Source organism: Ochotona curzoniae, unplaced genomic scaffold (assembly GCF_017591425.1).
Source record: "Ochotona curzoniae isolate NIBS_2020 unplaced genomic scaffold, NIBS_Ocur_1.0 contig_46, whole genome shotgun sequence".
NCBI lineage: Eukaryota > Metazoa > Chordata > Mammalia > Lagomorpha > Ochotonidae > Ochotona > Ochotona curzoniae.
The window spans coordinates 7,090,067-7,100,846 of record NW_024466340.1 but is presented as its reverse complement, the minus strand read 5'-3'; the positions used below and the strand labels follow the sequence as shown (position 1 = coordinate 7,100,846).

The window sequence follows — 10,780 nt, the reverse complement described above, 5'->3', positions numbered from 1 at the left end:
AGGCCACAGGAGCGGAGCTGGATGGGAAGTGGAGCTGCCCCCCTACACCCTGGGAGGTACTAGGACAAGGCCCTCTCTCGGGGCTGCTCCTCGGCCCTGCACCATGAAGCCAGCCGACGCCGAGCGCTGATGGGTGAGTGGGCGAGGACCAGAGGGCCACAGCAGGGCTGGGGGACGGCACTGGGGACAGAGGGCAGAAAAGGACACGCAAGCATTGCTAGCGTTTGAAGATGAGATTTTGTGTAAAATCCTCGTGTATAAATGTAGTCTACCCCTCCTCTCAGCCCTCCCTCCCCCACTGAACTCACACAGCTGCACACCAGGCACAGACCCTGTTATAAAGTGATTTTATTAAATTGATTTGGACATACTGTAGGTCAAATAATATTTTCTGAAGATAACAATTATGGACTTTAAAGCTTGACATAAAATTAGTAGCTTCCAAAGTGTTAGTCATACTCCCCAGCAACAGCATGATAAAATAATTCAACTATGTAGAAATATAGAACTCTAGTACTAGCGGGAAGACGCGGAAAGCACGGAGGCTGCCCGCCTCCTCGTGTGAGAACTCAGACCCAGACAGGAAGTGATTCGCCCAAGCTCACATACCTAAACGTAGGAAAGCTAGAAATCAAATGGATTTTCTCCTAAAACTAAAATTCTATCCATGATATTTTCAGCTGGCCGTCAACTACAAGTCTAGGTTTCTCTCAAACACTCCAAGTTACCACCACAGGGAAGGGGTCAGAAGGCGCTTGTGCCAACTGGGCCTGGCAGGGGCTTCAGCAGGGCCCTGCGCCAGCACCCGCCTGCGGAGGGACTGCCAGTGGGCACACCTGGACCAAGGTCAGCCACTGGTGGCTCAGCCCATCCCCCTGCTGTGTACAGGTGTTAGTTACACAAACTGCCCTCCAGTTTAGCAGAAATCCAAATCCAAAGAGAAAAACCAAGGCTTGCGTCAGCATCCCACCTGTGTCCAGACACCAGGGACTGTCACCCACTCAGAGCTCCAAAGAGCCTACATGTCCCCAAGGACTTCCTGAGCAAAAGGACTGCGTGGGGAACCAGCGACAACAGAATGCAAAGGAAACCAAGTGACACACACGGATGCATTTTGTTCTTGTCTTTGGGGACTTTGGTCTTCGGACAGTCCGCGAGTCCCTGCACCACCATCACCCCAGCAAACCCACCAACCCAACAGGCCCAGGGCAGGCCTGCGCTGGCGTCTCTCCCGCAGCCACTGCCCCAGCCCAGCTCTTCTTCCTGTCCCCCACCGAGGGCAGGGCCGGAGCGAGTGCCCACCAAGGCTTCCCTGACCACTAGCTACTGCCGCCCCCCGCCCTGCCCCACCCCCCAGTTTTCTTCTTACCACTTAACCACTACCTCAAACTACATTACGTACTTGCTAGCCCATCTTCTGTGCCGGAAGCCACTTGAGCAGCCACTGCCGCGTCCCTCAGGTGTTGCTGGCCCAGCAGGTGCTCAATAAGTACAGGAGTGGATGATCAGATGTCCAGGCCCCAGAGGAAACTGGCCTGCAACCCTGGCAAGGGGGACGGAACGCTGCACACGTAGCCGCCCACGATCACCCTCACCCATGCAGAAAATTCTCCTAGACATCACACCCTCCGCGCTCAGTGGGGTTCCCCGGTCAGCAAGAACTGCATGGCCCGCAGGGCGAGGGGAACGGGGCGTCCTGGATGCACTAAATCCCCCTCGGCTTGCTTCTTCCTATTTACATTCAGCTAGTTTGGAAAAATTCAAGTTAAAAAATGTGATGCGGCCACTGGACAGTCCATCTGAGTGACAGGGCACAGTGACTGGTTAGAGATCCACACCATTACAGCGCTTCCCCGGCAGGCCAGTGACCGGGTTGGGGTCACCTACAGGCTGACTGAAATTCAATGCCACCTAGGAAGGGGCGCAGTGAGGACAGACGGGGACATGTGGAAGCTATGCGGGCTGAATCAGTGGAAACCCCGAAGAACCGTGGGCTCCATCACCCCATTACAGAGGCAGGGCTGGGAGCTCCTGTGGGGAGAGGCCAGAGGGTGAGCGATGGGCAGCCAGGAACTGCCTGCAGCTGCACGGTCTCCACATGTGCCAGCTTCCAGCAGGAGGCCCACACGCAGCCCTGACCGGGACCCAGCCGCCTGTAACAGGTGGACACTCACAGGGACACCACGGTCAAGGCCATGTCATGACATACGCCTGGCATGAACCCAGGAGGCAACCCAGCGCACGCCGCCTCAGAGCATTCCGCCAGGGGCTGCTGCACAGTTCCCGGGCTGCGTCAGGTACACAGGGCTTCCTTCCTAGTGGCACTTGTGGGTGTTAGGAGTCGGAACTGAGTGGAGGGCTCACAGAACTGCTATCTTGAGATGGTTCCTCTCCTTGGTGTGCACCCGCTGGTGGATGCACAGGCTTGTGCTCTGGCTGAAGGCCTTGCCACACTCGTCACATTTGAAGGGCTTCTCGCCCGTGTGCACCCGCTGATGGATGCAGAGGCTGGAGCTCTGGCTGAAGGCCTTGCCGCAGCCACAGCACCGGTAGGGCTTCTCGCCCGTGTGCACCCGCTGGTGGATGCAGAGGCTGGAGCTCTGGCTGAAGGCCTTGCCGCACTCGTAGCATTTGTAGGGCTTCTCGCCCGTGTGCACACGCTGGTGCATGCAGAGGCTGGAGGTGTGGCGGAAGGCCTTGCCGCACTCTTCACACTTGAAGGGCTTCTCGCCCGTGTGCACACGCTGGTGCATGCAGAGGTTGGAGCTGTTGCTGAAGCCCCTGCCACACTCACTGCACACGTAGGGCTTCTCCCCGGTGTGCACACGCATGTGGATCTGGAGGTGGGAGCTCCAGTTGAAGGCCTTGCCGCATTCGTAGCACTTATAGGGCTTCTCCACCGTGTGGATTTTCTTGTGTCTGTTGAGCTTTGTTGTGGTGCTGAAGTCCTTCCCACAGTCGTCACACTTGTACACCTTCTCCCCCGTGTGGTCTCGCCAGTGAATGTGGAGCTCCGAGATGTGCAGGAAGCCCTTGTCGCACTTGTCGCACTTGTGGGGCTTCTCGGCCGTGTGGATTTTCTGATGCATGAAGAGGTCGGCTCTCTCGGAGAAGAACTCCCTGCACATGGGGCACTTGTAGATCATCTTCGCTATTTGGTATCGTGGCTGGAGGGGAAACGTCCTGACGGCGAGCTCCCCCAGCCCCTCACTCGGCCATGGCGGCCGCCTAGCTCAGGCTCACTCCACAGGGCGAGTGGGCGGTCGGCCTGCGCCACTCCCTGCCTGCGTCCCTAAACACGAGCTCTGCCTGCATACTGCCCTTACCCGGGGCCACAGCTCACGGCGCAGTGGCATGCACACCCACAGACTACGCTTCCCGGGAACCACAACTTTGAGATCCCAGTTGTCAACACCCCAAGCAGCTCCCAAGGTGCAAACCCAAGCGCAGCCAAGCTCTGGTCTTCCTCCCAGGGGAACCCCAGCCTCCTCCCACTGGGATGTCCTTGTGCCCGGCACACCAGCCGTGCCGTCCTGGTTGCAGCGCTGTCAGCTCTGGTGAGGATCCCTCGTGGGCAGCACCTGTAACAGAAGCACAAACAGTCATGATGGGCTCTGCTAGAACCTGCTGCAGTTCAGCCAACACTCCGTCAACACAGCCCAAGTGCACACTCCAATCACAACCTCTGACTGCAACGGGGACATGGAAAGGAAAGAGAGCCCCCAAGGCAGTCACCTCCCCAGGGAGCAAGGACAAAGACATTCTCTTGGGCGTGCAGCGGGCACACCCGGCAGCTTCACCCTCAGAACTTAGACAGCACATATCCATGCATGGTGTCCGGATTCTGCCAGCCCTGCCAGCAAACACGGGGTGCACAGTTGTGTGCCCAGGGATGGCTGCGACCAGACCCAGTCGTGGGCCTGCCAGCTGTCCCTGCAGGCACCGAGGTGTGCAGGATATAGACGAGTGGGGAGCTCCTGGTCACCCATGCATGCAGGGCCCACCACAGCCTGGGACTGCCCACCATTCCCAGCTGCCTGTGGCTGGTCGTCCAGCAGTCAGCACTGCCACAGGCTTCTCCATCACCAGGAACTCTACCTGCCTCGCTTCTTCAACCCGTGACTTCCAGCAGCAACCCACACACCACCATGAGCAGCCTCCTCTGGCAGCCCGTGAGCAGGCAGGGCCCAGGAACCAGAGCTGCAAACTGCCGAGGTGCTGGCCAGGTCAGTGTCTGCCTTGTCTGTGAACTGTCCCAGGGAAAGCCTACTGTATGCCCTGGCCCCCTCACCCAGCAGAGCGGCATAGGGCCTCAGCGCTGTGACCTTGGACCCACCCTGCACCAGGGGACACCAGCTTCCTGTCTGAAAAACAGGCCTGAGCCCCTCAGGTGCCTTCGTCCCCCCTCACCCCTCCAGGGTGGGCTCTGGCCTAGCCTGAGGATGAGCACCTGCCAACCAAACTCTCCATGGGCCGCAAACCACCGGCTGGCGGCCAGGTCCCCATGGCATAGGTTGCCATGGACCAACAGCAGCCTCTCCCATCCTGGTACCACGTCGTAAGGCCACCCATTTGGAAAAAGGCCGGGAAATCCCTTCCCATCTCTGCTACCCAAGATTTCTTCAATGAACACACTGCGAAAGCCCAAGGGGGAGCAGACATGAGTTATGTCCCCCACATCAAGAGACCTGCCGACGCAGCATCACTGTACTCTCCCTCCTAATGTGTCGTGTTTTAGAAAGTAGCTATCTGGGCCTGGCATAGTAGCCTAGTGGCTAAAGTCCTTGCTTTGCACGCATCAGGATCCCATATGGGTGCCAGTTCTAATCCCAGCAGCCCCACGTCCCATCCAGCTCCCTGCCTGTGGGCTGGGAAAGCCGTTGAGGATGACCCAAAGCCTTTGGATCCTGCACCCACATGGCCCACCGCAGACCCCACCACTTAACGGGATCTCAACTTGTCTCTGCCCCTGGCACCAATAGCCCCTTAAACCAGCTCAGCAACTGCCTTGATAATCCTCCCCAGCCTGCGTGCAGGCCGTGCCCCCAATGGGCTCTCCCCTGCAGGCACAGCCCTAGGAAAATCTGAGGACAGACAAAAATTTACCAAGTGGAAAATATGAAAAGGAAATGGCAAAACCAATATTAGCACATGTTGTAATCTACAATTAGTTGAATTAAGCTTAACTTTTTATAGTTTCTTTTGAAAAAATAAGGTTTATTTATTTTTATTGGAAAGGCAGATTTACAGAGAAAAGTTCAGACAAAAAAGATCTTCTATCTACTAGTTCTGCCACAGCCAGAGCTGAACCAATCCGGTCTGAATCCAGGCGCCTCCACTGGGTCTCCCACGCGGGTGCAGGGCCCCAGGCCACAGGCAGGGAGCTGGATGGGAAATGGAGCAGCCAGGACATGGAAATGGCATCAAATGGGTGCCAGCACTTGCAGGCAGAGGATTAGGCAATGAGTCATTACACCAGCCCTTTCTTACAGTTTGAAACAGGCCAGTTACATGGGGGACCAGATGATGTCTTTAGAACTTCACACAACATCAAGACCCCAAGAGGTCGCAAGCCATCCAGGGCAGCAGACATGGGTCTGGGTCAGAGCCTGCCCACAGCGCCCCACACATGCCAACACCTTACACTACCCCTTAGACGGGTACACCTTCCTGGTGTGCAACACAGGCAGCTCAGACAGTGGCACGGATTTTGCTACCTGCTCGTGCAGCTGGCCCTGGCCACATCTGGCTTTTACAGAGCCCTCATAGGAGCCGTCCCCAGCCAGGCAGCACCACTCCTGGGGACGCAGACACCGTGTAAAGTACACGAAACAGCCTCTCCTACCCAACTCTCCAACCCCTGAAAGCAACCACAGTTAAATGTTCCCCGGGCCGTCTTCCAGACTTTCTTATTTGTCTTCAGAACGTATGCTTTATTCTGTATCCTATTAAACTTGCTCTTCCAGTTGAACAGCAATTACAAACATCCATCCAGGCACTGTCACTCTATCCATAGCTATCTCCTTTATCCAATTCCCTAGGAAGGTGAATGCTAAGTTGCTGCCTGCAGGGCCACCACCCTGTAGGAGCACCAGTTCCAGTCCTGGCTGCTCCACTTCTGACCCAGCTCCCTGCCACACACCTGGGAAAGCAGCAGAGAACGGGACCCTGTACCCGTGTGGGAGACCCTAAAGCTCCTGATCAGCTCGGCTTCAGTCGCTGCTGCCACTTGACTGAATCAGCAGATGGGAGATCTTTCCATCTCTCCTCTCTGTAAAATTTGCATGATAAAAACATTAATCACAAAAAAACAATTCAGGGCATCTCTTTCGAGTTGTTCATGTGCAAACAAGCTGCAGCAGCAGGCCTCAAGGGACCCAGGAACCACCTGCAGCACCGCGGGGTTCCACAGCTGTCACACTGTCACCCAAGCCTCCTCCCACTTGCACTGCCCCAACCTCAGCGCAGGTCAGCCTGGACACCTGTCAGAGGACCAGTCACACCCTCCATCACTTTCTCTTTTATTTTCTCCATCATCTGTAATGCATTTTGTAGCAAGGAAATATCAGCCTTGACTGCAGACCCATTTGTGATTTCAGGTCTTGGTCCACCGCCCCCCCACAAAAAAAGCATTTTCCAAAACCCCCTCTGGGCTCATCACCTAGCTTGCATTCCCTTCGATGTTTGTGCAGGGTTCTGAGGCAGCTCTGCAGGCCACCCAGTTCATTCTGGAAGTAGTGAAGCGAGAGCCGTTTATTCCCACAGCCTTGAGTTGTCATTTCCGGCTATTGGAGGAGGCTGTGTCTCGGAGGGCCCTGGGCCCCACTTTCTGTGTGCTGCTGTCAGCTGCAGCAAGCCCATCCGAAGGCTCCAGCCAGAACACACCAAGTCGCTGGCCCTGGCATGTGTCCTCTGGCAGTGGACTTCAGAAGCAAGGCCAACATTCCGGGGCGTCACCTGCAGCTCACCAAGACCATGGCGTCTGGGGGGACGTGCTGCGGCAGGGCGGGGGGGGGGGGCACCTCCACGACCCGGTGCACGCCCCACTACAGGCCAGCTTCTACATCCTGTACGTGCGAGTCCGTCTTTTCTTCATATAGCACTGGTACTGACGTTTTATTCTTGAAGCTTCTCTACCTGTCTCGCCACCGAGAATACCATCTTATTCTTCTGAAGAACTACCAGTGAGGTCGGACATCTTCAAAATTCAACAAAATTTGTAGCAGGTGCATGGTCTTTTCACATCCCATATATACTTGATGTGGAATTTCATTACTTTCCCATTTGCATGAATCCTTTACAAATTAGACACCAACTCTATACCGATTACGCCTTTTCCTACTTTGTGGCTTTTGCTTTTAATAAGCTTTCGTTCCCCTTTTCTCTGTAAACAAGTTTAAAATGTGTACGGAGCCCAATCCCTTCCTCTCCACCGATTCTAACGGTATCAAGTGCGGCAGGGCCCTGCAGGAGCCAGGACCTCCCCGCACCTGCATGGAAGGATGGGGACAGGGCGACCCCGATGACGTCTCTGTGCCTCCTCACTCCCACAGAGGGTGCTCAGCAGGCCCTGGGGCTGCTACAGGTAACTCCAGGGCAGAATGAAACCCCACGTGTGAGCAGCTTCCCACGGAAGCGCCGGGCCAGGACAAAGCTGGGCGCTGGGGACGCCCCTCCAGCCCTGCAGGGCGTGTCCCAGTCTCCCCCACTCAGCGAGGATGCCACTGGCTGCTCCCAGGAGGGACACGCTTCCTTTCTGTAATGGGGTCGGAATCAGGTGTTTGTAATTTCCTTCTTTTGGTTTCTGCCAGTTATGTCAGTACTCAGGGAGCTATTAATTGTACACACACATCATGTTTCTACCCGCTGTTCTACCTGAGAATTCTGGGTTTTTTGGATGACACCTGCAAACACGTTCCTCCCATCACAGGTTCTCACCTCACTCCTGCATACGTTACATCACTTAAAAACACATGCTCTTCCGACCCTGAGCAACTATGTAAACATCAAAAAATCAAATAATACATGTTAAATAATGTCTCAATTTTATTTTGACTTGAAAATTTTCCATTTAGTGTGGGAAATTAGTTTAACATTTATAGGCACTTTTCTCCCTAAAAGTGTCTTTCTATTCCTGTTTATTTTTTTCTCCAGAAATGAGTAAAATTTTAGCTTAAGCATCTATTTGGCCTTAGTGTAGCTGGCTGTGTGAATTCAATGTGAGTGCAAGCTTAGGATCTGTCTCTCCCAGAAGGGTCTGCCTGGTCCTCCTGGTGTGCCCCCCCACGCCCCCACCCTCTGCGTGTGGCAAGTGGAGTGGCTGTTTAACAACGCACACCTATCAGTCACTCCTCTGGTTCAAGCCCCAGCCCTTACAATGGTTTCCCAGTTCACTCCGGATGAGACTGTCCTTGCAAGCCCCTGCAGAACCTGGCTCTCAGCCCTGGCCACCGTGCCCCTCACCACCCACTGTCTCCATCCCCAAGCAGGCCTTCCGCTTCAGGAGTGGGCACAGCCTCTCCCCTTTCGGGCCTTCCCACATGCTGATCTGTGCCGGGAAAATTACACTCCCCCCGCCCCCGCCTGTGGGGAGGATCTTCCACAGACCAGCTCTCCGTCTACCGCTCAGTCCTCTTTGCACACGCCCTCACACCAGGTGCCACTGGCAGGGCAGACACTAGGCAGTGAGGCTGTGCCCAGGCGTCCAGTGCAGGACCCTCCCGTTGGGGCCACAGAGGCAAGCTGCCCTTGAGGGCTGCCCTATAGACCCTCTGAGAGAGGACCTGCAGAGACCCCTCCCAGGGCAGCTCCTGTAATCCAAGCGCCAGCACTGCCGGTCACCAGCAAGCTCCTGGCTGTCTGCCCGGGGAGAGCCCCCCCGTCCAGGCCTGGCCACGGGGGAAACTGAGGCTGTCCTGCCCAAGGTCACAGGCCCATGGCTGCTTCGGGGGGAAGGGTGTGCCTGCAAGCAGATCTCCTACCCAGAGCTCTCCGCTCACCCCCCCCCCACCCGGTCTAGCCCCTGTAATTAGCACTGGGCAAAGATTCCATCTCCTCAGAGAACTCACACCCCAAAAGCTGCTTCAAAATTCAAATTTCAATTGCTCTCTGCCCGGAAAAAGGCTCAAAAAAAAACCTACTGAATTAGCCCACCTCGGGATATGACAGAGCAGTTCTTGAGAGTGAGACATGACAGGAGGGCATCAGTACCCGACCAAACCAGCAAGGCTTATGTCCCGCACACGGAGAGTATTCGCAAGCACCCGGAGGGACATGTGCAAGAAAAAAAAGTACAAAGACTCCGAGTATTTTCAGAAGCCCAGAAGGGTACTTGTGCCACATGCCAGAGACGTTTACCTCCGCTGAGATGTGAGCTCAAAAAAAAAATAATAATAAACAATAAAGAAGTCAGCGCATTACTCTACGGATTTTAAATCCATTTGCTAACGTTCCACTAACCTTTGGTTTACACAAGGTCATTTCTCTCAGAAACCTGGGCCTCCCCCAGGAGGGAAGACAAAACCACCCTATTAAAGAAAAAAAAAGCTTCATCCTGCTGAGACAACATACGTCCACACTGCGCAACGGCTCCTTCGAGAGAGCTTTCCGGGGACCCTTCTCCGCTCTCGGGGCTCCTTTGTTGCACCGAGCGGGCCAGGCAACAAACTAGCAACTGGAACCGCGGGGGAGTTGAGAGTCGGGCAAAGCAGGTTTCACAAAGGGCTGGAGGGCGACCCGCGTCCCGAGCCAGGCCCCGGGTCCTGCGGGGGCGGGAGGCGAGGCGGTGCCAGCCCGCTTACCTGCCGGAGAAGCGGCCCTCGCTGCGGTCAAACAATGGAGACGTCCGGCGGCGGTGGCCCCGTGCGCCCAGGGCTCCTCATCACCTGCGCGGGATGCTCGTGGCCTCTGCCGGACCCGGCGCTGCGAACACACGCCATCACAACCGCGCTGGCGGGGCGCCCCGACCTCGGAGCCCTGCGCCCCGAGCCCCCGGCGCGGCCCTGACCGGCCTCTCCCGGGGACCCGCCTGGACCGGCTCCAAGGCGCGCGGCCCCACGGCGATCCGAGGGCGGCCGCGCTCCCCCTTCCCTGCCCGGCCCCGGGCTCCAACAACAATGGAGCCCGGCCCAGGAGGCCAGCTCCCGCGGGGCCGCCGCCCGGCCTCGCCCGCTGCCCACCCCCTCCTCGCGCCCGCCGCCATCGGGGGACCCCCGGCGCCGCGCGACGACGCCCCGAGGCCCGGCCGGCCCGGCCGCCCGCCGGAGAGCGGGGTGGGCCGGGGGTGGGAGCGCCGCGCTGCCCTCGGCCGGGTGCCCCCTGCGCCCCGGAGCGGCCCCAGGCCCGTGCGCACCGAGGGGCTGTTTTCCTTTCTCTTGAATGCACTCCGCCTCCTCGCCACCCCCGGCCCGATCCCCGATCCCCGCCCGGCAGAGCCGACCCCACAAGCTCGGCCGTCGCCAACTCACTCCAAGTGAGGGGCGTCGGCGCCCCGGGCCGCGGGCTCCGCGCACCCAGCCCGCCGCTCCTCCTCCGGGGACACCTCACAGGTGCGCCTCCCAGCCGCGCGCGCGCGCGCCCCCCCGCACACCCGGACGCCTGGGGGCTCAGCGCGCGTGCGCACGCTCGCGGCCGGGGGAGGGGGCGGGACGGAGCGCGCACGCACGCGCGCCACCTCCGCCTCGCACCGCCGCCCGGCGCGCGCGCGCGCCCGCTCGCTCCTCCCACGGGCCGCCCGGGGCCCGCGTTACCCGGGGCAACCGCAGTGCGGCCGCACCTGAGC

The 10,780-nt window shown here is 57.8% G+C and overlaps 1 protein-coding gene across 1 annotated transcript; it reads right to left on the bottom strand.

The window, feature by feature from the left end:
* Window positions 1-330: 330 nt before the first annotated feature.
* Window positions 331-10,529, bottom strand: ZNF664 (zinc finger protein 664). Its single transcript, XM_040987131.1, has 3 exons — window positions 10,467-10,529; window positions 9,801-9,921; window positions 331-3,581 (listed from the first exon to the last, which is right to left on the bottom strand). The coding sequence occupies exon 3, from the start codon at window positions 3,144-3,146 to the stop codon at window positions 2,361-2,363; it is 786 nt and encodes a 261-aa protein (XP_040843065.1). The 5' UTR covers window positions 3,147-3,581; window positions 9,801-9,921; window positions 10,467-10,529; the 3' UTR covers window positions 331-2,360.
* Window positions 10,530-10,780: the final 251 nt, after the last annotated feature.